At 46.1% G+C, this 27,262-nt stretch overlaps 1 protein-coding gene across 5 annotated transcripts in view; it reads right to left on the minus strand.

Annotated features, from left to right (window-relative positions):
- Positions 1 to 27,262, minus strand: part of LOC134565125 (septin-6-like) — a 38,551-nt gene that overhangs the window by 3,873 nt on the left and 7,416 nt on the right. For 3 of the 5 annotated variants that reach the window (XM_063424546.1, XM_063424549.1, XM_063424544.1), the window contains exons 2-9: positions 26,080 to 26,194; positions 17,918 to 18,113; positions 16,581 to 16,767; positions 16,189 to 16,350; positions 9,190 to 9,286; positions 8,768 to 8,936; positions 3,674 to 3,806; positions 2,827 to 3,017 (exon numbers count right to left, since the gene is read on the minus strand). In XM_063424546.1, the coding sequence (XP_063280616.1) occupies positions 2,827 to 3,017; positions 3,674 to 3,806; positions 8,768 to 8,936; positions 9,190 to 9,286; positions 16,189 to 16,350; positions 16,581 to 16,767; positions 17,918 to 18,113; positions 26,080 to 26,194 (1,250 nt within the window). Of the gene's footprint in view, positions 1 to 869; positions 914 to 2,826; positions 3,018 to 3,673; positions 3,807 to 8,767; positions 8,937 to 9,189; positions 9,287 to 16,188; positions 16,351 to 16,580; positions 16,768 to 17,917; positions 18,114 to 26,079; positions 26,195 to 27,262 lie in introns of all 5 variants that reach the window. The other 2 variants (XM_063424548.1, XM_063424547.1) reach the window with 1 other exon arrangement.

A 27,262-nucleotide genomic window follows, 5' to 3' on the forward strand; every position in this document is an offset into this window, starting at 1 on the left:
CCCTTCAGTTGAAGGGTAGACCATAATTTAGTTTGGACTATCCAGGAGAGAATCTGTGTCTTATCTCTGTCTGCAGGGAAGGGTGCACTCAAGGGTGAGTTTTTTTAGGGTGTTTTATAGTTTATTTCCAACAGGGTCCCTTCTCTGAGAGGCCTGTGCACTTCAGCCTGGGGCACTGTCACACTTGCCTTGGATAATGAGTATTGCTGCTCTGTCAAAAAGCAAGACATTCCTGTGGGAGGTTTCCTCTTCCTCTCACCAGAGAATCATCAGCAAATTAAAAATGCTCAATTAAACCCACTCAACCTAGCTGTAAGTAGACCACTGTCATTAGCAGTTTAACTAATAACCCTAATGAGGATGATAGAAACTAGTCTTGCATCTACCTTCACCTTCACTGTAATCACAACATTACAGCTTGGAAGAATGGGAGGGAAGGAGGAAAAAGGAAAGAGACATTTTCATGGCTAGCTGGGTTGCATCATCAGCACCACATCTCCATAGCAATTGTAGCCATAGTATCAACATGGCCTGTGTGATTAAAGAATATAATTTATTTTTAAGAGAGATGGCAAAAAGAGAACAGAGCCAATGAAGTGCAGGGAAGATTCAAAAGGAAGAGGACATAATCCTTATTTTTCTATGTTCCATATCCTGAATCTCTGAATTTAACTTTGCAGAAACTTTAAAGATAAGTACACACTTTTTCGACAACTGCACATGTAGAGAGTGACTGGTAGAGCACATATAGTGGGGGTGAAAGCAGAGGAAGACAGAGATAATATAAGCTTCAGGACTTGCACACAGTCTGCTTTTTTAGGAAAGGTAACTGTTCCCACTGTGAGCCTCTATTAGTTAATGATGCTTACCAGGACAATGTGCCTCATGCACCATGCAGCCAAACAGCAGCTAACTGTAAAACAGCACACATGTAAGACCTAATAATGATGATAATGATGTAACAACCACAACAAAAAATCAACTGAGTCATGATTAGTGCAGATGACAGAGCTTGGGTTTAAACAAGTCACCTGTGAAAGAAAAAGGTTATTGTACTGCCAGCCAGTAGTAAACAAGCTACAATTAAGCTCCAGCTTGCAAAATTCATGGATTGTTAAGAAAAAAATTATGATCTAAATACTGAAATCCATTATTAAGGACAATCGGAGAAGTTGCAGAGCAAAGAAAGAAGCACTATTTCTAACAGCGATTTTCCTGGAGGAGAAAGAGGCTTCCTATTATCTTCCCAAGCCTTACTGAAGCACTGACCTATCTCTATAATGAGGTTTTCTGTGCCCTTAACTGACAAGGACAGTACCAAAGCTTTTCCATATCAACATGCTTGGTGTCAAGATGTTCTGAGATGAGAACCACTTCAAGGACCAAGAGTTTGACTTGGGCCACAGCAACTAATTGCTGATACTATAGGGCTGTTGCCTCCCTTTTCTGCATTCCTGACCCTGACTGATCTCAAGGCTGAAGTCTGCAGTTCTGAGTGTCTAAAGACTCTAAGCATGAAAGAACTCATCTGGGTATTCCTCACACAGTCCAGGCTGGAGAGAGAAGTCTGTCCCCAGTCAGTCTCAGACTCCTCAGTATGAAAAGATATTAAAACCCCCTGAAGGTGATTCAAATGAACAAATCAAAATAGGCAGTGGAAAAAGGAATGGGCGAGTGAGAAAAGGGCAGCACTAACTGCTCATTGCAAAAGAATGTTCATGTTGAAGCAGCTTCAGCTCTAAACTAAAAGACTAAACCAGGATCTCATTCTTGTAATCGGGTCTTTCCTCCTCTGTCTCATTTGATCCCAAGCTTAACAGCCACAGGTATTTTCCCTGACAAACAGTGCTGTCAGCACTTTGGCCATGCCCCATACTGTCCAATTTAACAGCACTTCTTCATGTACTTAAGACTGCATAGTGCAGGCAAGGATTGCCCCAGGGCTCTGCATAGAGGGGATCATGGCAGTGGTACAAAAACAGACCCCTGTTTGTCTGCACACCACTCTCTGCACACCTGCACAGGTGGCACAGCACTCCTTTTGGGAAATGTACCACAGTGAGAAGGAAGGGAGCTGCTCAGTGCTGGGAGAACTGGGAGATCTGTTTCACTCTACAGCTGGTTGCTCTTGAGCAACTGCAGAGCTTCAGGAGCCTGGCACAGGCACTGCAGACAGCCCAGTTCCCAGACCCTGACAAGGGGCGGGATCCTGTCACACCAGTCCCTGGCATGGGGAACCCCTGCTACAGCCATGCAGTATCTCCCACTGCTTCTGTGGAGGGCAAAAAGATGATTTAGAACAGGAGAAGAGTACTAGTGCTAACTAGGTGCTATGACCTGTCCCCTCATTTTGCAGTCTTACATTCTTGCAGATTCCAGAATTCAAGATTGTTAGTCTCCCTGAATAATTTCCACAGTCTTCTCAACCTAAACAAGTAAGAACCTGAGTGAGAACATGCTCCTCTCTGAGGGTAATGGGACATCCCTGCTACCCACACTCTAGCCTTGGCAGCTAGTATGGTTCCACTTCTTTAGAAGCACTGAGAGACCAAGGGAGGAGCAGGGAATCTTGGGGAATGAAAACAAGTTCATCCTCTCCCATGCTGTCAGAAGGCAAAGAGGGAGGTTAGTACTGCCCCCTGCTCTTCAGGATGACAGCAAATGTTACATGCTTCCAGATACTGCTCAGCCTTACTAGGGATTAAATCCGGCTGCAAACCTTCCCTTGGTAAGGACTGGCTATGTTGGAGGGAGATATGAACACTCAGAAAAATAGTCAAGGAGAACCATTATCAAAAAGCAAATACCTCTGGGTTAGCAACTTACTTTTTCCTTTCCTTATCCCTTTTAATAGTTTGCGATCCTCCAGCCTGCTGAGCCTGTGACTGAAGCAATTCAGCTGCTGTCTTCCTTTGTTTAAATGCATTTACTTCATCATCCAGAGACTTCTTCTTATCCTCTAGCTTCTTCTTTTCATCCTGATGCAATTTCTTCAGGCGATCAAACTTTTCATGCAGCTAAAGGGAAAGGAGAGAGGTGAGCAGGATGCAGCACTACCAGATATTCTGTTCACAGGAAAAGAGGAAGATGGAAGGATCCCTTGAGATCTGAACCTTTGAGTCTCCATTGCTCTCCACATCATTTCTAGCTCCTGAGCTGCCAGTGCCCAGACGAAGGGAAGAGAACAGCCTCCTTCCACAACTTACAGGCAGTGTTCTAGTAATGCATCATTGTGCAGACTAAGAACAGAGGATTGGGAGAGCATAAGTGTAAAAAAAAATCCTAATCCATCTCCAGGGGTCTCTACCTTATTCCTCTTTAAAGGTCTGTAAATTAATGGATTTTTCACAATGCTAAGAAAGTTGTATGGGTGTATTTTTTGTAAAACAAGTTCATCTCAGGGGCTGCTTCTCTCCTTGACTTTTACCACACTGGACTTCTCCATCAGAATCAAGACTCTGGCCCTTTCCTGGTGCAGTAAGTTGTGCAGAACAAGCACTGTGATTCAGTTTTGTCCTACAGACTGAACACCTTAACATCCCCATCCAAGTTAAACCTTAGACTTCTTGGTAAGAAAGTCCTAAACCACACTGCAGAAAGTGCTTTGGCAGTAACTACCTACTTGGGAGTGAATCTATCACAGCCATGAAGACACAAGTACTGCAGTCTTTACCTCTTTTTCAGCCTCCTTCAATTCTGCTTCTTTTTCCTTGACCCTCTGGACAAACATCTGTCTCATTGCCTCTTCCTTTTTCTGCAGTTCTCCCAGAAACTCATTTCTTTTGGCTTCGTAAGTTTCTTGCAAGCTGAAAAGGAAGGAAAGTCCAGTGATAAGACTTGGAACAAACTGCTTTCCCTGACCCTCTGAAATCAGGCCCTCACCATTACTATTGCTTTGCACACAACACATTTGCTACTCACTCACCCACATGTGCCCAAGGTCTTCTTTATCCAACGATTTTTGGCACTTCTCTGTATATTGAATGTTGGGCAATTCAAAGAGACCAGCTGGCAACAAACACTAGTTCAGAGTAACACTGCTGTTGATGCCTTAAGATTTTAGCTTTCATATTTTTCAAATCCTGTACTGTTGCCATGAGTTTTTCCTGGTTTGCTGAGCGTTCATATTAAAGGAGAAATGTGCAGTTTCTCACGCTGGTGAATTGTAAACACAGGACCATGTTTTGTAAATATTGGCAATGTTATGAATTCTTTCTCCAAGAGAAGGGGAGGTTGAATGACAGCCTCCTGGACCAATGTGACAGGAGAGGTGGCGATGCCCTTCTCCAATCCATGGTCACCTTGCCACAGATATATAATGGAAAAACAAACTAAGGGCAGGTCTTCTGCCCTGCTGCTGTTGTTGCACCCAGATCTGTGTCTCCAGCCTGTTTTTCCTGGTTAGGCCTCCACGGTGATAACTGGCGCTCACGTGGTCAAGTTGCAAGCTAGTGAGGCAAGAAAAAAGAAGAAAAAAAAAAAAAGGAAAAAGAAAAAAGAAGAAAAAAATCTGCCTTCTACAGCTGCAAAAAGAAGAAACCCACGATGTTCTCAGAGGAACGATTGATGATGGAACTGCTCCACTCCTTTTTGTTGTCCCGTGACGCTGACTTGACCAGTAAACACGTGAGAGAACTGCTTAGCTGGGGAAAGAAACTTGGAATTTTTTATACTGCTGAAAAGGCACTTTATATTGGCCCATGGAAAACCCTGGGTAAAAGCCTTTTTTTATCTGTTCTGAACGGAAATATGAGAGCTAGCGCTCTCTTAGGGACCTGGAGAACAGTCTTCCCACTTCTAAAAGAGGCTGGGGAGGACTTTGAAGTTGATTCTGGGTTTTCAACACAGAGCAGAAGCTCCCCTGCGAGCTCCGTCGCTTCTGACGAGGATTGCTCTGATGCAGGGTTAGAGCCGATGCAGGAGACCCCCAGCCCCATGTCGGGGGTTGGGCGCGCCCAGCGGGGTTTTTGGAAGGACTGGGAAGCTTTTTTCGGTCCGCTCCCCGCGCGGTTGGCCGGGCGGGGAGCTGGGGTGCCGAGGGGGCGGAGCGCTCGGCATCGGGTCCCACGCCGAGCGCGGGGGATCGCCCGCACCGCCCCAGGCCGCCGTGCCGCGGCGACCCCCCCGCTGCCCGCCACCGCTGCGGGGTCCGCCCTGCAGCTGCCGCGCGGAGCCGCGCCGCCTCGGGCCCCCTGCGGGGAGCCGGGGGGCCCGCCGTGCGCGCCACACCCGGCGCTGCCGGCGCCGCCCCCTGCCGCCGCCTCCCCGGCCCGCCCCGCCCCACCGCGACCTGCTCCGCGCAGGATTCGGCAGGCGAGCCTGGCGGGGACGGCCCCTCCTTGCCCTGTCCCCCCGCCACGCCAAATGCTGTGCGCGGAGCCACTGCCGCTGCCCACCGCGCCGCGCCCCGCCCCACGCGTCCGGTGCCGGTCCGGCGCCGCGGGGGGAGGGCTGGGCGCAACGCTGCCCGCTGCTGCGGGGCCCCCCGTGCCGTGCGACCCCCCCGCGCCACTGCGCGGCCCCGCCGCGCGCCCCCTCCGTTCAGAGGGGACGGGGCCAAGCGCTGGAGCCGCAGAGCTGCCGCCGGCTCTGGCCCCGGCCACCGACCCATCGGCTGGCCGGGCAGGAGCTGAAAGCTGTGGCCCGTCGGCCACGCCCCCCTGCCCAGCGCGACAATCACCCCTCCGCTCAGAGAGGAGTCTGAGCGAGTCACTGTCCCCCGCCCGCCCCCCCTACGGGGCCGGGTCGGCTGTGAGAGATGATAACGGGGCAAAAGCGTTGTCTGATGGGCACGCTTTTCCTGTCATGAAATTGGATGAGGTTTTTAGTCCTGCATCCCAGCCAAACCAGGCTGCTGAGATAACGGAGCTGCTGCCTGAAGATGCAGCTTTGCCCGAGCCAGTTCAGGGAGCTGTGGACGTGGGTCCACAGCATCATAGCCATGATGACCCATTATGGGCAGTCCCGCTTCCCTTATTAAGGGACGTGGCAGAAAATAATACAAGCTTCACTGAGGCAATTCAATGGATCAGTGCAGAATTTGAGAATCTGATCTTTCCTTATGTAATAGGAGGTTTTGCAACAGTGATGCTTGAACCTCAACAGGTTTTTACCTTTGAGAAAAGTTGGAAATCCCTATCTGGACAAATGGCTGTCATAAATAGACACCTGCCTCGAGACGATCTCTTGTTTGGGGTCGGAGCTGACCTACTTATGGGGAGGAGTCAATATGCTTGCCCTGATGTGCAAGCTGGCCTTTCTCGCACTGTCTTAGATTCGTGCAGATACGTAGGGATATCTGCATTGATAAAAACCAAGTTATCCTTCTCCCCAAAGCAAGACTTCTTAGACATAGCACAGAAGCCAGAGGAAGCTTTTCATGACTTTATAGTGTGTCTGGTGAAATTTTTAGAGATGAGAGTCAAAGATAGTACCTTAAGATTGATATTATTGGAGCAATTAGCAAGAAGCCATGCTAATTCTGCTTGCCAGAGGCTCCTGGGGACCATTCCAGAGATTTCTAATGTCCTGAAAATGATGCAGACCTGTGCAGTTCTAGACACCTGTGATTCTATGGTGATGACCCCAACGGCTGCTTCACAGCCGGCTGAACAGAGGCAGAATGCTGGACATGAGACACAGGCAGATATTCAGCCTAGTGGAGAACAGGAAAAGGAGGCACAGAAAGTGACTCCCTTGTTTTTCTGCGCACAGTGTGGGGGTCCAGACCATACTGCAGAAACTTGCAAAGCAGTGGGTCATGCTGAGCCCACGCCAAGCCCGAAAACTCGGAGGCGAAGAAAAAGACGAAGACGTCAGGGGGACGAAACAGTTTCCCAAGCTCTAGAACAAGAGCAAAATTCTCTGGCTGGTGTACAGCCATCATCTCAAGTGTAGGAAGTGTTGATGTTGCCACATAGCTATGGTCAGTTTTCCTTGGACCTTGCAGTGGGTTCTACATCCACATCCTATGTTGCATGCATTCTTTGAGAAAAAGTCAATTGCTCAATTTGTGTTTTCTAAGTTCTCTATCCTCAGGTTCTGCGATCCATGCTAAGAAGGTGGCTGCTGAAAGTCTGCTGAGCTGCCTCAGGTGCATTGGACTGATCCTGTTTGATCCTGAAACCTTGTGCACCCTGTGCCACCCTAGTGCCACCCATCACAGAAGCCTCTTCGAGATCTGATTAACATGGACACGGACTGGCATCCTCTCTTTTCCTATATGGCCTCCATAGAGACTTTGGATCCTGTGGAGCTGCTGGACAAGGACTGACTGAAGCAGTGTGATGCTGAGAGCCAGTGGACTGTTAATCATGGACTCAGAGGAATTGTTTGCTACGGCTCAGTTTTATGTATGGTAGCCATTGTGACCTCTGTGAGGAAAGTGCACGTTGTTTGGGGGTTGTGGTTTTGGGACAGAACTTTTGGGGTTCAGAATTTTTGAGTGGTTAAATTTTTCTTGGAATGCTCCTGCCTTTTGCACTGTATATTCCCTTGTATCTTATAACAATTTAAAAATATGAGGGTGTTGGTTGAATTATGTTAGACTATGCTCGAGATATTTTGAGCAGGTTATTGCAAGGGGTTCAGGGTGAAACCCTGGGTAGCAAAGGCAGAATCAGACCAACATGTAGCCCTCACACCGTTACCTAAATGAAGGTCGATGAACTTTATACAGGTTTTTTTTCTTTCTTTTTTCCTGTCATAGAATTGTTCATTTTTCTTTTTTTGTTTTCTTTTTTAATATACTTAAAAGGGTGAGATGTTGCCATGAGTTTTTCCTGGTTTGCTGAGCGTTCATATTAAAGGAGAAATGTGCAGTTTCTCACGCTGGTGAATTGTAAACACAGGACCATGTTTTGTAAATATTGGCAATGTTATGAATTCTTTCTCCAAGAGAAGGGGAGGTTGAATGACAGCCTCCTGGACCAATGTGACAGGAGAGGTGGCGATGCCCTTCTCCAATCCATGGTCACCTTGCCACAGATATATAATGGAAAAATAAACTAAGGGCAGGTCTTCTGCCCTGCTGCTGTTGTTGCACCCAGATCTGTGTCTCCAGCCTGTTTTTCCTGGTTAGGCCTCCACGGTGATACTGTACTGCATTAGTGCATAATTTTAAATTCCATATAAAGTGTTAGTTAACTGTCTTCACATTTTGGTCAGACAAAACAATCCCTCTGAGCCTGAGATCCAAGGACACCCTACAGCCTCAGGCCCCGAAAAGTATAAACAAAAGTGATTTGGGGAGGAGCACACGGGGGGGGGGGGTGGGAAATGACTTCACTATCTGAAGCCATAACTGGAGGATTAACACCTGATATGTAAATAGACCAAATTCATATCTGTCTGAAAAACTCGTGACCATTGTCCATTTTGGATGTAGTCCCTTGGGGAGGCTTCATCTGCCCTTAATGTACTTGAAGGCCCTTCATTAAATATATCTGCTTTTATCCTTTTAACTTTGTCTGGCCTCTGTTTCTAGGTAAGCCCAAAACAGACACCACTGTCTCTCTGCAGCACAGACATTTCTACTCCCATACTTGAAGATTCACAGTCAGTCCTGCACATCCTCCCTATATCCTCCCTGTATTTTCACCTTCTCCCAGTCAGACCTTTGATGAAGTCTGGATTTATCTAACCTGGCAGGTTTTTTTGCTGCATTGTTTTTTTCCGTGCTCCCCCAAGGACACACACACCCACACAAGCACACAGCACATCCAACAACGCCTCTCTCAAGCTCTCCTGTCTCCACCAGGGATCTCACCTGAAGGGTTTGCTGTCTGGATCAGTGTCCTTGAAACCCATCTCTTCCAGTTTACATCGCCTGTAGAGCTCATAGTGGTGTGTGTGTGTCTGCTCACGAAGGTCTTCCATGTTCACGCGGATCAGCATCTCCCGCAGCTTCACAAAGTCGCAGTGAGCTTCATTCTCCACTGTAAGAAGACATGGTAAGGAGGAAAATGGGGACAGAAACTAAGATCTCTTCCCAAATTCCCCAATTGTCTACTCCTCCAACAGGTCTAACCACAGCCCTTCCAAGCAGAGAAAACTGGCACTATAGGCCTGACACAAGGATTTAACAAAGGATAATTCAAGTCCAGCAGGCCCTTGCTTTTTATGAAAGCCCACTGCCTGCTTGCACAAGTGTCACCATTCATGCCATGAAAATCCCAGGGCTCAACTCACCCTGCACTGTGCCCCAAGGGTACTGACGAGCTTTCATCATTTTGTTTCCTATTTTCAGTTCCTCCGTACTCCCGGTCACTGCAAATGGCAAGTGGGCCTGGAACACATTTAATGACATCCGTGTTAGTCCCTCTCAGACCTGGCTGACCCACCAGCACACAGAGATGAGCACAGCTACTGAGCAAGACAGTCATTATGCACATGCTAATCTCAGGGAGTCTAGTCACTGGCCACTAGTCCAAGACAAGGAGTAGCAGGGTGTGTCTTTTTTTTTGAAACCTTGTTGTCTTGGGTTGAAAAATGTAACCAAAAACATGTATTCTATTTTCATCTCTTGAAACCAGTTGGGAGATGTTCTTTATCTCTTGTAACTCTGGGGGGGGGGGGAAGAGGGTGGATGCCTTCTGTTAATGGGACACCTGATAACACCAGATATGGCAGTGCCTTCTTATCTATTCTTCCACCCATTACCTGTGAAAGGGCCATTTAAGGCCTCTCACATGACTGATTTACTTCACTCCATTGTGAGATGCTCCATTCAGTGGGAGGAGACAAAGCCTTTCCACCAGGATAAAACCAGCAGTCCCAAACACCAAGATAGCCGGTTTTCCACTGAATTCTCGGAGGAAGACCGGACTCATCTCGCCAGCACTGGACCCTTTTTTCTACAGAATCGTCTCTACTTCACAGAACAACATCTGTTACTCCAGGAGGACTTATTTGGACTGCTTCCAACACCCTGACAACAGGGTGTCAGGTTGTATCTCTGACTCTGTCAGGGTTTTCTAAGACTTTTGTTTGTTTGCTTGTTTGTTTTTCTTTTTGTACTACTGCATTTGTATTTTTAATATTCCTAGTAAAGAACTGTTATTCCTATTCCCATATTTTTGCCAGAAAGCTCCTAATTGCAAAATTGTAATAATTTGGAGGGAGGGGGTTTTTACATTCTCCATTCCAAGGGAAACTCCAGTTTTCCCTGACAGATACCTGTCTTTCCAAACCAAGACACTTGTTTAGTGCTACCACTCTATATCCTCTACCTGGCTCATCCTCCCAGCCACAGTCTCAGGTGAGATGAGCCAGTGCAAGACTGGCATCAGAGTGACAGCTGGAACAGAGTGTTTCAGCTCAGACTGTGGTGCTGTCCCAGGGCTTGCCGTGCCTGAGGAGAACATCAGCACAAAGCACAGAAGCAGTAAGAGGTCTTGGAGCCTTCTTGATTTCATCCTCCCACCACTCCTTTAGCTCATGTTGGAGCACAAGACACCTTGCTCCATCAGATCATGAGATAGAAGTTCATCCTTCATCCCCAGAGTAACAGCTCCTTCCTCCCTGCTTGCTTCTGCCCTGGTGAGGAAGGGCTGAACATGTCCCCAGCCACTGTCCAGTGTGACCCAAGGCCACACTCTTCAAGCTGAGATATGCACTCTACATTACACAAAGGCTTACTAAAAACAAGAGGGATTTGCTTTTCAGAAACTCAGAAATCAGAAATAATCACTTCTTAGTAAAGATGATCTCTCTGCAGAAGGCAAAAGGAGACTTGCCCAGTGCAAGCTCAGCAAAATTGGAACTGAAACCCTCCCAACACCTATCTAGGCTCTGAAGATCTCACCCTATAGTCTTCTCATTTCCAAAACTCAGGCAGCCAAGCAAACCCCCCAGACCTTGCCATTGTACTTTGCTGCATTTTTCTGTGAGATTTCTCCCCACCTCCCTTGCTTCTGGGAACTATGCTGCATTCCGCCAAGCTGCAAGGAAGTCAAGCGCAAAGTTTCAGCACTTTGAGTTCCCAGCTCCTTGCACCAACCCTTTCTGCTGAGTTTTGTGATGTTTGTTAGGCAAAGCTTTTAAAGTGCACCAAATTCTGAACAATTGAAAGGGCCTCAGGAAGCCAACTACATGGAATATCAGTGACCCTGGATTGCTCTCAAGAGCAGGCAGTGAATTCCACAGGTTATCCAAAAACTTGGACAAGGTCATGACAGCTGGTACAAGCAAAAGATTTCAGAGACAATGTTTTTGCTTTCAGAATGTGGCTCATACAGTCAAACTGCAAACAAAGCAGAACTGCCAGCAAGCACTCAGAGATGGGCTTTTCCCCCTGTATTCCTCGGCCCCCTGCTCTCACATAGGACACACACAAAGTAAGAGTAATATCTGTCTTATGTTTCTAATAATATCAGTATTTGGATACAAGTTTTCCAGACCTGCAAAATTGCTTTGGTCAAATTATGGCCTGCTTTGTCCCCATAAACCTGGTAATTCTGACTGTAATAGAAGATTAAAGAGTTGATTTGTCTGTGCAGTGACTGACACAACCCAGAATGTCTGCAACCCAAGACAGCAATTCCCTCCCAGGAGACAAGTAAATGGCTGAAAGACAAGCAGAGGTTCACTTCCACCCTCAGAAGGGCTAACACTGAACTGCTCTAACCAGGAAACCATCCCTGACAGCTCCTACATAACGACAAACTTCCTGTTTCTTTCAGGCCTCTCCAGAACACTCTGTAACAGGATGACGTATTATGGAATGAAGTTTGAGCTATCCCAAACTGGGCCTAAGGTTTGGGCCTGCTGGGCCTCAGTTTTGGGCCTGTGTAAAAGTAGATAAGCCTGTGGCGCAGTTAGAATTTAAGTATAGGTGTGTGTATGGGTTAAATAGGATAGTTAGAGTAGAATCACGGTAGCTGCCTTAAACTGAGATTGTTTGCATTCTTTTTCATGCTGACTGCCAATTAGAAAACACCTGCAACTGTAAACTATTTAAAACTGTATATAACCGTCCATTTCGGGAATAAAGGGGAGAACGTATGATCTGACCATATTGGTTGTGTTCTGCATTGCTCTGTCCAGCTTCCATATAGTTAATAGAGACCCTGGTTTCATGTGGTGCCCGGATCCAGGGACTCTTTTGTTTGCTTAGATGCAGTTTGCTTAAATGCAGAATTTTATTACGCTTGAATGTGGATATGTTTTTTTTTGCTTAGATTCAGAGTTTTGAATTTTAATTTTTTTTCGTTTAAATACGGATTTTGCTTGAATGCGGTGACGTCTCTGCGCTTGTGTCTGCACCGTGAACCAAGTTCGGACTGAGTATCCGAACCGCTCATAGGACTGTGGCGAGCTTACAGAGCTGGAAGCTGGAAGCGTGACCCATCTGGTTCCATCTGGAGGGAAACAGCAGCATGCACTGGAAAGGAGAGGTAAGTGGCCGTGGCAGGAAACAAAGGAATCGAAAGCAAAAAACAAATGGAGAAGGAATTCCACATGGCAACGCAGCTTCTCACAAGTATTGTCTCTAAAAGAGGCAAAAAAGTAAAGGAAACTGACATAGAACAATTAGCCCTATGGGCCAGAAAGAAAGGAAAGTTGAGCCAACCATCGCTTTAGTTTAGTGAAGCACAATGGAAGGAAACAGGCGAGATATTGTGGGATTTTGCCATTTTGCGAGGAAAAGAAAGTAAAGTAGCAACAGACATGGGCGCGATTCGGAAAAAGGTTATAAATACCTTGCAAGTGTTCGCTGTTGAACGAAAAGCAGCCCAAGCAGCAATCCAGGTGCTGGAAGGGGCAGGGGCACCCGGGTCTGCACCAGGAGTGGCCGCCGCTGAACCAAAAAAGCCACAGAAACCATCTTGGGTTGCAAGGTTTTTCGATGTTAGTTCCACACATCCCGTGAAAGGGAACTCGGCCCCGGTTTGCTCCTAACTGCGGGACGTGGTAAACTCAGTAACGAGCCACATGAGCCGAACACCGGAAGCTCCCCCACCAGCAGTCGGAGAAACTGAAGGGAGACAGGAAGTGCCGCAGCCGCCAGACTCTGGGGGCATGGTGAAAGATGAGGAGACAGGTGGGGCCGAAGGCAGAGTGGGGCCGGCACAAGAGACGGAACAGAGGGGCGGAGTTCAGGGCGGTGATGAGAGCGGGGCGGTGCCAGGCGGACTGATGACGCAGGTGCACGTGACCAAAACAAACATGGCGACTTCCACCACCACTTCCGGAAAACCAGAGCCGGTCTGTCCCGAGGCTGTTGCGCTGCCACAGCCAGGAATGGTGCAGCTAGCTGCCCACCCACAGCTAGGTACGGCAGCCCGCTGTCCCCTGCCTGATTTGGACTCGGAAGGCAAAAGCCCTGAACCCGATTTTCAGAGTGCGCCACAGCCGCAGAAAAATTACAGTGTTAAGATGAATTACAACAAATAATAGCGAAGCTTGCTGAACTGTCGAATCGCCAGAACCAACTTGAAAAGCAAGCAGCTTCGGCATCCAAAATTTCTCCACAAAAACTACAAAATTTGTCAGCTTTGTCCTTTCCACAACCCGACCAGGCATTTCTGCCTGCTGCACAGCAGATGGCGCTGCCAGCCACCCAACAAGATCCAATTCAGAAGCGCTGGGCAGGAGTTCTAAAGGATGCAGCTTTAGACAGTGATTTTAAAGTTGCCAACACTATTGCTTGCCCAGTCATTATAGAACAGAATCAGGCTCGATGGGAGCCCCACGAATGGAAAGTGCTAAATTCAGCTAAGCAAACAGTCTCCACTTATGGCATCAGGTCCGAAGCAGCAAGGAACATAATACAGTACATTTTTACTGCTGATGTACTTTGCCCAGCAGACTGTTCCAGCATTGCATCTCTACTGTTAACACCCTCACAGTTTCTCATTTTTGAACGAGAGTGGAGACATTTAGCCACGGAAGAGGCAAATAGACATCAAGTGCTGGAAGATCCATTTTTTGGCCTCCAGCCAGATATGTTGACAGGACAAGGACCATACGCTACAACCAATGTTCAACTCACTTTTCCAATTGAGATCCATCAGTTGTCTCAAGCATTGGCTCACAAAGCTTTGCTCTTAGTCCCAGACAAGAAAAAACTTGCATCTTATGCTAACATTAAGCAAGGGGCCACGGAGACACACAAGCAATTCATTGATAGGCTCTCGGCTGCCTTGAAAGATGCCCAAGATTTACCTACAGAAGTACAAGAACATCTATTTCATTCCCTTGCCTTTGAAAATGACAACTCACGTACCAGAACTGTTTTGGCTTCTCTCCCTCAAGGTTATGCAGTTGATGAAATGTTAGTAAGGGCTACCAGAGCTGAACAAGACAACCAAACAGCAGTGTTCACAGCAGCCATGCAAAACGCGATGGAGCAACAGGGACGCATCATTGCAGCTGTGTTGACAGGAGGCAATGTCAACCATCCCAGCAGCAACAGAGGAGCCTGCAGTTGTGATACATCACCATGCAGTGAAGGAGACCACAGGCGATTTCGGGACTTTATCACAAGAACAGGCGAACGGGTGAATGGCAGGCACCGAGTCCTGTGCTGTTTAATGGCTTGGGTCATGAGGTTTCGCTGGGTGGATCAAAGATTTAGTCTGTTTTGGTGTGGTGATTTTTATTGTTATTATAGTTATTTTAATTATTGTGCCTTGCTTGTTACAGTGTATGCAAAAAGTAGCCAGCCATGTCTTGGAATCAGTTTGGATAGCTCAAAAGAAAAAGAGGGAATTTAACATGAGAATGACGTTATGGAATGAAGTTTGAGCTATCCCAAACTGGGCCTAAGGTTTGGGCCTGCTGGGCCTCAGTTTTGGGCCTGTGTAAAAGTAGATAAGCCTGTGGCACAGTTAGAATTTAAGTATAGGTGTGTGTATGGGTTAAATAGGATAGTTAGAGTAGAATCACAGTAGCTGCCTTAAACTGAGATTGTTTGCATTCTTTTTCACGCTGAATGCCAATTAGAAAACACCTGCAACTGTAAACTATTTAAAACTGTATATAACCGTCCATTTCGGGAATAAAGGGGAGAACGTATGATCTGACCATATTGGTTGTGTTCTGCGTTGCTCTGTCCAGCTTCCATATAGTTAATAGAGACCCTGGTTTCAACACTCTACAATTATTAATACTAAATCAAGAAGTGGCATAAATGGACATCAGCTAGACTACTACATCCACAGCAGTAAAGCAATCAACTTCCCCTACTTGATTTCCTGTGAAAAATCTTCTGGAAAATGGGACCATGTAACCGAATTTCTTAGAGATCGTGGGCATAATGTGCTGTGGAGTGAGATGTGAGCTATCCCAAACTAGGCCTCAGACTAGGCCTTAGACCTGGGCCTGCTAGGCCTCAAACGTTTGTCCTAAGTAAAAATAGATAAGCTTGTTTTGCACTGGGATTTGTGTTAAGGTATGGGTGTTAATAGCATAGAACAGTCACTGAGAGAATACCGTGGCTGCCTTAAGTTGTGAATGTTTACATAGTTGTTCACGCTCCTCTGCCAATAGAAAAACACCTGTCACTAAACTATTTTTCTGCATTTAACCAGCCATCTCGGGAATAAAGAGGAGAAACGTATGATATGATCATAGCGGTCTGACCTGTGTTTGCTCGGTCTCCAATACCATTTACAGTCCCTGCTTCAGGACCATGGTCAGGATGTGCTGCCAGAAGGGCCAAGAGACAGCTTGCTTCATCCTCAAAGAGCCACAGACAGGCACTCACGATGCTGGGAAGGCCAGAGCCAGAATGGGTACCTGCAAGCACCTCAAGGCATGTCTGGCCCAATTTGTGTACTGTTTTTCACACCTTGCTGGTTAAGCTGTGTAATTCCTTGCCACAGGATCCTGGAAGTTTACTGGTGGGAGGCCATCAGGTGATGCATAGGACAGGAGTAATGACAAACCCTTGAGCTGAAAAGAGTTTAAACACTGATTTCTTATACATCCCTCAACAGATACGTACAAGGACAAGGAGGGTATTAAAAGTCTGTTTTCTGACTAGAAAAGCCCACCAGAGGCAGTAGCCTACCACAAAGCTCTCCTGGCCTAGGATGACTACAAGAATGAGATTCTTGTGAAATCCTCTGTTTTTAAGACACAAAATAAATGGGAAAGTAGATTTAAGAAATATCCCAATATGGGCCACCAACCCCTACACTGACAGTGCTGTTCTGGGAGAGGAGGAAGAACCGAGTCACTTACATTCATTGTCCCATTTATCTCCGCCACTGATTCATCGTCTGTCGGGAACTGGTAGATCTGCACTCCATTACTGACCAGTTCACTTGTGATTTTAATTTTAAACTTGGTCAGCTCACTCTTGGAAATGGCATCAGATTTGGCAATGATGGGAATGATGTTCACCTAGAAAAAAACAGAGGTATGAAGTAATCAACTTTGCTCCTGGGAGTTTCTCTAAGTCTGCAATACAACCTTCAAAAACTTGTAAGTGCTCAATAAATCTACAGAATTATTTGCCAACTCAGTCGTTTCCACCAGAAGGGCTATTCAAGGTGGGGAGATTCTCTGGAAAAGCAGCAGCCTTTCTACTATGCAAACAGTAAATCTGCCCAGTAAGAGTTACTTGTGCCAACCTTGCTGTCAAGCTTCTTCATCGTTACCAAGTCCAGGGATTTCAGGGAATGGCCTGTCGGAGCAATGAAGTACAAGCAAGCGTGGATCCGAGTGTCATGGTAGTTGTGCAAGACCCGTTTTATCTTCAGTTCTTCCTGCAAGTATGCTTCAAACTGAGCATCAATGAACTCAACGATGGGCTTATAGCTTTGGTGAAAGGAAAAAAAAAAAGCTTTACATCTCACAGTCAGAGAGCTAAACAAATAGGACAATGCCCCTTGGCTTGCTTTTAAGAAACAAGCTGTTGATAGATTTCACTTTCCACTTTCTGAGATCAATTCTCTCTACCTCCCTTGCTCCCCACCTGTAAGAAATTTTAAAGTTGCACTGCTGACAAGGAGACATGGTCCTACATCAGACTCTAGCAGCCTGTTTGTCAAAACACAGTACTGCGATTCAGCAGAGGACAGCAGATACACCATCCTCTCCAGGGAAAGCAGACTCTCATATTTTGAAATGCGAGGGTGAGAGACCTTCTAAAGCAAGGCTAATGTAGACTCATTTGCAGCAGTGTGTAACCCTTGCTTGCACTTGGAGTGAATGGCTTGCTGCTCTTACAGCCATGAGTGCTGCTGGTAGAAGACAGCTTCATTCAGTACTACCTTTGCCCAGTGCTCTGTGGCAGGAAATTCCTGCAACTCCCTTGCAAGGCCTTCTGAAATACAGAGCCTGCCAGACTCATAATGTAAAGGACATCAAGGCATTTTAAACAAACTTTAAAAAAATATCTAACAGACCCACAAAAAAGCAAATCTCATCAGCAATGTCTCTGCAGAGATGCACCTCGGAGACTGTCTGGTGTAACTGCACATCCCTTAACCAACACACTCCAGCCACTCTGGGATGTGAGCAGCCAGAGACACTCTCCCAGGGTATCTCACTGCACATTTATTGTGCTTCCTTTGGCTCTTCCCATGGAGAGCCCTGCCAAAAGCAGATATTAAGCCAAGTAGACACTAAACCCCACTAGTGGTTTGGTCAGCAGCTTGAGGTCAGCACAAAGCAAAACAAGCCCAGATGCCCTGGAGCATTTCAGTCTCCCCACCAGGTGAATTTGGGCAGAAGGTTGCTAGCAGGGCAGAAATTGCTCTGACAGCATGAAAAAAGCTGCTTTATAACTGAAGCAGTGCTGACACTCCAGAGCTTCTGTCCTCTCTTCTACCTGTCCCATCACAAAGAGGTGACAAGGACAACTCCTAAGAAGCAAGCAGGAAAACTGCAGTGCAGTCAGGCCCAACTAGGGCACAGGGAGAATGAAAAGCCAGGTCACAATATAGCCTCTCTCCCCCACACTCACCTGTCCTCTTTGTTGATCTGATCCCCAAAGCCCATCGTGCTCACAACAGTCAGCTTGAGGTTGACATTGCTCTCCTGCAGGTCATAGGTACTGGATTTCAGCTGGACTCCAGGCTGTGAGTGAGATGCTGGGTCACCTTCAAACTTGGTGTTGAAAAGGGTGTCCATGAGGGTGGACTTACCAAGGCCAGTTTCCCCTATTGGAGAAAGAGTTGAAAAATTCTGTTGAATATTAATATGGATTGGCCTTTCAGCTTCCAAACATTAACAGGGGTGAAATTGTAGCAGATGAAAGCAGAACTTATGCTCCCAAAGGGAGCGTTTGGTAAACAGAAAGCCATGAACTATGGGAGGTCTGTATTCTGGGCAAATTACATTTCACAGTCTAATGGCCATTAATGTCATTAGAAAACAGAGATGAAAAGAGGTGAAAAGGCAAAGAGGAAAGCATGATTCAAATCCTGCTTAAACCCACAACTATACTGCAGAAGATGCTGTTATCATTTAAAAGTGGGAGAGGAAATGGGGCTCACTGCCATTTCCAAAAAAAGCTGCTCCAGGATCAATGTCTCTAATAAGCAGCCATGGAAATAGCTTCCTTCCATGCAGAAACCTTGAGAGCTGGTTCGAGTCCCACAGCAAATAGTGCAGTTAGTTTCTCATAATGAGTTGGAGAATCAGCCTTCTACATTGGGAGGGGGCATTTTCTGTAATACCTGGTTTCGTACCTTAGGGGCTACACAAGCTGTACAATATTGCAAAATCTGCTTCCAAAAGTTTTGCTAGTATTGTCAGTATTCTGCTAGTATTCGATCAGTGTGGTGGTGGGGTTTTGTTAAGCTGTTTTGAGTTCTGTATCTCAATGGTTCTTCCCTGTTTCCCCCCACCCGATGGGTCAGGTGCTGTCCAGGCATGTCTCCCCCTTTGTCTCTTTGTGTACCTCTCCTACCCCTGCCCTGTTCCTAGAAGCTTCAGTCAGATGTCCATCTTTCCCCTGACCCTGCCCTATGTTATGGAAAAACCCGTCCATCTGTCCTGGGACCAATCACCTGCTTGTTTCACACCCCCCCCCCACCCCTCGGTTTTAAAAGTGGGCGTGGGCTTTGTCTCCCGCTCTTTTTCGTCGTGTGTCGTCGTCCCGTCCCGTCCCCCCCCCCCCCCCCTTGGGGAATAAAGGTCTCTGAGAAGTCGTACGGAAGAGAGTCTTCTCTAGTCCTTGCTCTGAAGCCTAGACACCGCAACACCTGTTTGCCGTAGAAGAACAGCGTTGTTCTGCACCGTTACCTGAATCTGCCAGCAGATTTGGGAACGGCCCTTGGCACATCCGGGAATCAGAGCTAGCTGGGGTTTTACCAGCCATGTCAGATCAGTACTGAACCTCTATTTAGATTTCATTTATGAATGGGCAACTATTTCCTTGTCTAGAAGGAAGAGACAAATCCCAGAGACCAGTCTTGAATTTGTTTTAGATACATCTCAGGAAGAATAAAACAAATCCCTCTGTGCACACATTCCAAAGGGCAGCCTCCCTTACCAGGCTCTGACAACAGAGCCAGCTCTCCGAGCTCACAGGATCTGACTTGCTACAGAGTCTGGTCTGTTGCCTTGTGAGGGCTGCTGTGTTTTGGGAAAATAGCAATTTCTGAGCTGCCCAGATGGCTTTTGGAGAAACTTCAGGAGCAGCTGAACCCCACCCTCTGTAAAGGCTGCTCCTCCAGCCTGCTGTGGGACCACATGGAGACTGTGTCTGGCTGCAAGAGCATTCCCCTCCTTCCCCCAGCCCTCATCTCCCAACCAAAATAACTTCACCATTTTCCCACTTTGCTCAGAATAAAAGAGCTTCTTATTTTTTGTAGCTTTAGAGCTCTGTAGGAGATCCAAACTTCCATGAAATTTCCAATTCGAGAAGGGGAAACTCCGCTCCATCCTTCCCTGTCCAAATCTCTAAGCCTCACCCCTGCAAGCAGGCAAATTCCTATTCTGGCCTCAGAAGGGATTTTCCTCACTCAGGGCTGAAGCACATGGCAGAGAAAGGCAAATACAGAATCATAAAATCATAGAATGGTTTGGGTTGGAAGGAATATTGTCTAGTTCCAAGCCCCAAATCTCCTGCTCTGGGAACTGAGCAGTCCCTGATTGCCAGGATGACATATCCAGTGTCTTTCCGGAGGCAGCAAGATCCATTAACATTTCAAAGTCAATGTACACTTTGAGCTGCAGAACTGCCTGGGAGCCAGCTGAGAGCTTGTGCTCCATCACCAACCAACACAAACTACAGCTAGAACAGTCACCAGTGCAGTTGCTCTTTGCATCAGTCTGGTTTTCAATCCAAAGAGGAGAAGAAGGAGTCAGCTGCCATGGCTGCAGTCCCTTGTGCTACCTCAGTGCATCAGCTGTACTTACAACAGCACTGGCCAGAGCAAGGGAGGGGACCCAGCAAAGCACAAGGTTACCTCTGTCACTGGAAGAATAAGCTGGTCCAACAAGCCCTTCATTGACTTGGAATCTCATTGTCTGGACTTGTCAGGGACCATTTGCCCCCACAAAGGAGCAGGTGCACAAATCAGACTAGTGCATTGCCATGGTTTGGACAGGTATTTTGAGAGTTAACAGCCAACAGCCTTTATGGTCTCCCAGGCTGCTCTCAGGGATTCCAGGAAAACAAGTGTAAAAAAAGACAAAAATCTAAACAGCTTGAGAAGGCTGCAGCATTCCCAAAATGCCTGCCAAGGGATGGGTGGGTGTCCTGGGGTGATAGGACATTTTCATGCTTTGTATCCCAATCGTGTTTTTTTCCTGTTCCCGTGCTCCCAGTTTGTTTTGTCTATAGCTGCACCCCTCCCCCGGCTGCTTGCTCTGGCTCGCTCGCTGCTAGCTTTAGGCTCGCTTTGCTGGCTTTGCTCTCTTGCTTTTTGCTTTTTGCTTGTTTTTTGCCATTTTTCTGTTTTTGTTTTTCCCCTTCTTTCCTTCCTCCCCTTCCCTGAAGACATCGGACCTGCTTCGGACCTTGATTCAGGAACGTCAAGGACCCCCCCCCTGGAGTCTGCATTACAGAGAAGCTCAGCACCCTCCCCAGCAGACTGCCCAAGCCGTTCGGCCTCTCTTGGACTGGTGAAAACGTTTGTTGTCATCTCGGGCTGTTTTTCTTGTGTTGGGGAGTGTTTTTTGTCGTTTCTTAATAAACAAGTTTTTTCCACTTTTCCTCCGAGGAAATTCCTCCCGAACCCGGTGGTGGTGGGGGGGAGGAGTTGTGGAGGTTTGTTTCCTTTAAGGGACTCCTTTGGAGATTTTTCCCCTAATTTGTCCTAAACCAGGACAAATATTTTTGGTGGCCCGTACGGGGAGGTCGACCATACAAAGTGGAAAAAACTTTATTCTAATAATATTTTGGTCTCAGTTGTTTCGTGGGCATATTGGTATGTCTCTTTTTGAAGTTATAATGTCATTTGGAGTGAAAGCCTGCCTCTATTTCTAGTCATTAGGGTTCTTTGAAGTTTTAATACCTTTGTGGTCCCTAGGTTTATTTTCTTATCCAGAAATAGCTCCTGTGTTGTCCCTAATGCATAGCTTTTGTAGCCATGGGGCACTAACCAGAATATTTATCGGGCTGGGCTTGGTTGTGATGATTGCCTACTTTAAATCTATATAAAGTGTTTTTTCCAGCAAGAGTGACTTTAAGTGTCAGAGGGGCTAGGAGAAGTGCTTAAGAGATGCAGAACATACTTTTACACTCCACCTCATGCCAGCTACACAGGGCCAGCAAAGGCAACTTTGAACTCAAACACTGAGTTTTTCCTTTTGGAAGGGGAAGATAGAAACTGTGGCATTTTTCCACAGGTGGGAGTTGCCCATCCAAGCACCTTCATGATTGAAACATCCAGGTACTAACATAGCATCTCATATGAAGTCTGCACTCCCAAATTTACATTGAGCCAGCAGATATCCCTGTCCCTGCACTGTGTAACCCCACTGACTTGACACAGAATTAAAGCCTGCCAGGGAAGACAGAAAAGAGAAGAAAGACTGTCTCAGCTGAAAGAATATTAACACTGACAGAGTGACATGAAATGGTAAAAGACTAAAGACACTAATAAAGTGTTCTGCTGTGTTAAATATGAGCAGATATAGGGAGCAGTGCTATTTTTAAGACAAAAACAACAGAAGGAAGAATTTCTGAATCTTGTGGGAGTTTCTGCCTCACACAGAGGCAACTTTTTGCTAGCTGGAAGATGTGAATGGTGCCAACTGCTTCTTGTAAGGTCTGATAAAAAGAACAAGTGGACTGTGCTTGTTCCAGACGATGGCACTGGAGTCTTCCCCAAAAAACAGAAATTATGAACAGGGATTAAAAGAGGCAGAATTACTTTGAAAAAAGCATCAGTGTACACAAACTGAGTGAGAGGCATCCCTGGCAGGGAGATTATTTCCTAATGTCAGGCTTATGGACACATGTGATTTGATCTCCAAAACCGTACTTAGGGATTATGCAACTCGACAGTGGTCTGCTGTCCCAAAACAGGGTTGACAAAGCTCTGTGGAGAGGGCAGAGAGAGTGACCTTTACTGGTAGAGTTCTGCACCAGAAAGATGTGACAGCAATGGAAAAGTTTGAGTGTTGTACCTTTCATCATGGGATGGAGTTTTGCTGTTAAGTCTGACAATTTTCAAGGACATTAAAAAAAAAAAATGGCCAGAGCCAACACTGCAGGTTCTGGACATGCAACAGCCCTACATCAGTGCTCAGAAAGCACCATCCACTCTTAATGCCCAACAGCCCGGCTGTGCTGGGCTCCCCACACATCCTCTCGTTCTCCTGAGACATGTTCCCTGCTCCAGCTGCACATGCACAGGGTATCTTCACTGCTCTATGGAAGCACTTAATCAAATCTCACATTGATGGAAGTGGCATCACTTGCAAAACTACAGCTGGGACAAGCTCCTAACTTTCCAAACCAAGACAGGCATCTTCACGCTGAATGAACTTTCATGGCTTCTTTTCACAGAACTTTTAGCATTCTAAGCACCTGCAGCAGTGAGCTGAATTATACACCACAAAAGCTGTACCTCCTCTTTTTGTGCCTGGAAATTTAATTTGCTTTTCCCTAGCATGTGCTAAGTGAAACAAGCAACTGCTCACTGCCCCCCTTCCCCATAACACTCAAGATTTAAGAGGCCCCAATCATATCATCATCAATAGACTCTGTGGGAGGACAGAGTCCTTGGAGTATTTCCCTGTTCAAAGGCAGGGAGCAGCTTTCACAAGAGCTTCCTTTCATGAGAGAGCAGCACCTGTCATTCATAAGATTAACAACTGTGATTCCAGATATCAAATAATTCAATTTTAAAGAAAATGTATATGCATGCGCAGCCTTTTCATGTGTAGAAATGGGAGCTAATCCAATGTAGCAGGTTTGCTGAGACAAGCCTGGAGGCAACTCAGACTGATAAGGCCATCTCTCAAGGAGAGAGGGGAAAATAGTTTGTTTCATCTGACAGGCATGCAGAGACACCACACAATTCCCCACTGCCAGGCAAAGGCTGGGCTGCAGGGGCAAGGAAGGCAACAAGGGCTCACAAAATACACTGAAACACCACCTCAGAGGAGCACCCAGCTCCCAGTGTCCACCCCAGGGTACCAGTAGCACAGGGCAGGAGAAGGCTGAGGAGACAGATGGCTTTTTTATTAGAGAAACTGTTCTCTCCTCAGCTGGTTGCACCAGTGACCACAGAAACAACCACTGGGCAACTTCCAGGCTGTACAGCTCATCATCCCAGAGAGCTGCCTGCTGGAGAGCACCAGGAATCCTGTGCACATCCCTCTCTCCCCCAAGGTGAGAGCTCCCGTACATCACAGGCTCACTCCTTTGGAATGAGACCTCAAAGTCTTGGTACAGTCCCAGGGGAAAGTGAAGTATTTCTGCCACAAAACAGCCTTTCTCATTGCACTGAATAGGCCAGTTAGAACAAATTCCCTGCAAATCCTGGGAAAGAGGAAGGGGCAAAATCCTGCTTAAATTAGGATACTAGTTTAATGCAACTACAATTTACCCTGGCAAAAACTGAGATAGTTTACATCAAAAACCAGCAGCCTGTTCCTCCTCTTTTTCCCCTGTCTCACTGAGAAATACAGTCAGAACAGAAAGTCTCAGCCATTAAACACTTCTCCAGCCTTTGCACTGAACTAAGAGGCAACTAAAGATTTATCATGTAAGGTTTAGGAAGAAAATGGTTGTGCTGAGAAATAAAAGATCAGAGAAACCATCTGCAACACCTAACATTTAATGAGAGGTCTCATTTATTCTAGCTTTGGCTCTAGTCTCACGGGGGAGACAGCTTTCAGCAAGAGCTAAAAACTGCTCCACTCTGGACATGGTGCTGAGAGTAATTTCTGAAGCTTTCCTTGGCTTCTCCAGCAAGAGCTGGAAGAATCGCTGACTCAGATCCAGTATGACACAGAGTAGAATTATCACTGGATTTTTTGTTCAACAGATGCCACACACAGCTGAAAAATGGAGGGCAATGAAGTGCCTTTCTGTCATGTTTAGTGGGCTATGGGATCCTCATCCAATCTTCATTTGCTTCCTTGTTCTTCCAATTTTTTCATCCCAAACTCTGCTGTACAAGTGAAATCCAATGGAATAAATGACAGATGAACACTGGGAATTTTTGTTTTCTTTCTCCAGGATGTTTAAGTGTGGGGGCAAAGATTTGCAAATAATTTTTTAATGAAGTTTATTATATTTTTCTATAAAGTTTCTTTATTTCAAGATTGTATTACTATTCATAAAAACTGACATTAGTAACTAATGTACATTGATCTTGGTGAGTCCTTCACCTCAACAACTGATTAATGCATTCCATTTCTGCCCTGCAAAGAGGAAAGCACAGGCATTCAGCTCCTCTCCACACATCAAAGTGAAGATATAACTACAGGAGGCACCCACTGCTACACCTAGAACTTGTAAAAACAACACTGCAGCCCAGTAAGTGGAAAAGGAAACACTTTTAGACTTCAGTTGTGGGGACAGGAGTTTTCCTTAGGTCATATCACATTCATGTACTGTGGAAATCACCTGACAGTGACCTCCACTTGTCGGCAAAGTTTATCATCTCACAGGAATGTGGTTGTAAGGAAAATTGTCTTCTCAGCTCCATTTAACAGGGCTCAGCTCTCCTCTCCTTACTCTATTACTCTAGTTTCAGACTTAACCCTGTTCTGGGCAAACACCAAGTCCATATTATGAGCTGCATCTCTCATGGGAGGGGACAGAAAACCTCTGTGTGGATGCAGAGCTGACCACCAGCTGAGTCCCCAGGAGGTATCCACAGCTGCTGCTCTTCCCTCTGCCACACCAGGCACTGGTGGGATCATCTGCAGACAGGGCTTAGTCTGAGCAGCCACGGCCATGCAATAACCTCCTGCTCCCAGAGGCAGGGCACCGGCAGCAGCAAACCCATCAGACAATTATTAATTCTCTATTTTTAATTTCCTAATTCACGTTCCCAAACTCTGGTACCAAAGCCATACAGGATTTTACTTCTGTTACCTAAGAGAAGGGATTATTTGGGATCCTGACCCTGGGGAAGACCTGTGAGATGGGCTGCAGGGACAAACACCAAGTCCTGCTACAGTGCCAGGCCCCAGCTGTGATCCACACCACATGGCAGCTTGGATAACTGTCAGAAGAGTTAAGGCTTGGCCAGACACTCTTAATTCAAGTATGCACAGAAGGGAGGAGAAAAAAGTAGCTTTTAGTGATTTAAGAGGAGCATGACTAGTATTTTGTAATAATAATAATAATAATAATAATAATAATAATAATAATAATAATAATAACAAACTTAACCAAACAAGACCTCATGACAAAGTACTCTGGCATGAGTACCTATTTTCTTTTAAAAATGTGAAATTCAAACATATGAGGAAAAGAAAGATCATAATAACAGTCTGTAATTTTAGGTATTTTATTTCACTGCTTGGTAAAAAGCCATACTGCAGAACCACAGTGGGGATTTCCCAGAGCACCAGTAATTCTTGTTACTGAAAATAGAACAGTTAGGGAAATTTAAATCAAAGCTAACTTGTTAGTGCTGTAAGCTACGAGCTACATCCAGCTGCAGAAAACTTTTCAGCAAGAGAACTTCCCAAAATGGAAATACTCACCCACACACAGAATGTTGAAACAAAACCCATGATTAACCGACTTATTAACCAGCTGGTCAGGCAAACTATCAAATCCTACATGTCCAGAAAGCGGGACAGTACGACAGCCTTCACCCTGAAATACAATGAAATAGTCATGTCATTTTCAAGCAATATACACTTCTCTGTATAAACCCTTAAGACCTCCCAAGTGGAATCAACTGCACAGTCCAAGCAGAGATTTGCATAGATCTGTCAGTCATGTCAGTATGCTTCACTCTTCTCTAAAACAATTCCAGAAGGCACAAATAGAACACTTCATTTGCCAAGTGTTTGAAGGTAGCCCTGACAGAATAACACTAAAATGTACAAAACATGTACACAAACACAGCTGCTGAAATGAAGAGGTAAAAAAGACTTGTTTATTCAAAAAATAAGCAGAAACTCAAGTCTCACCTTATACTGAAAACAAAAAAAAAATCCTCTGTGCAAAGCAATGTACTAATGACACCTCCTCCTACAAGCCTATTACCATTCACTTTATGTGAATTGGAACTCACATGTAATTCCCATTCACAGCCGCAATTATAGAAACTAGCTAGAAACAGTAAGGAAAACTGTACCTACAGGAAAACAAAGTGCAGAAAAAGTGTCCAGAAGAGAGCTCCTCATAACCCCACAGGCCTGAAGGAGCCTGCCACGAGGGTTTGGAAGTGGATGTACCCAAACCTCTGGCTGGGGACAAGGGCTGCTCCTGCCCAGCCATCCAAAGGACTACCTGAGAAGCTGCTCCTGCACCCTGCTCTCTCCTGTGCTCAATATCACTAATCTGGTCTCCCCAGCCAAAAGGAACATGTGGTGCTCCATGCCCAGAACAGCCACGAGCTTTGGGAGGGGGGGGTCAGACATTTTCACCTGGCCAGTCTGTGCCAAGGCACCCTAGGTCCCAACCCTGTCCAGCCGACATGACATGCGGAAGCTCAGCCTCAGAAATGGCACCAGGCAAAATGAAGAGTCAGTGTTGCACCCCAATACTGGTGTATGTTGTCCTCCTGCAGCCTCAAAAAGGTATTTCCCTCTCTGAAGCAAAGGCTTTTCTTAAAAATGTATTTTAGTGTGAAAATCAGAAAATTCCCCTCTAGCTTTCCACCAGTTTGCAAAAAATACTACAGCCAAAAGGTAGTAGTTTATAGGGTGTGATTTT

This window comes from Prinia subflava (assembly GCF_021018805.1).
Source record: "Prinia subflava isolate CZ2003 ecotype Zambia chromosome W unlocalized genomic scaffold, Cam_Psub_1.2 scaffold_33_NEW, whole genome shotgun sequence".
Lineage (NCBI taxonomy): Eukaryota > Metazoa > Chordata > Aves > Passeriformes > Cisticolidae > Prinia > Prinia subflava.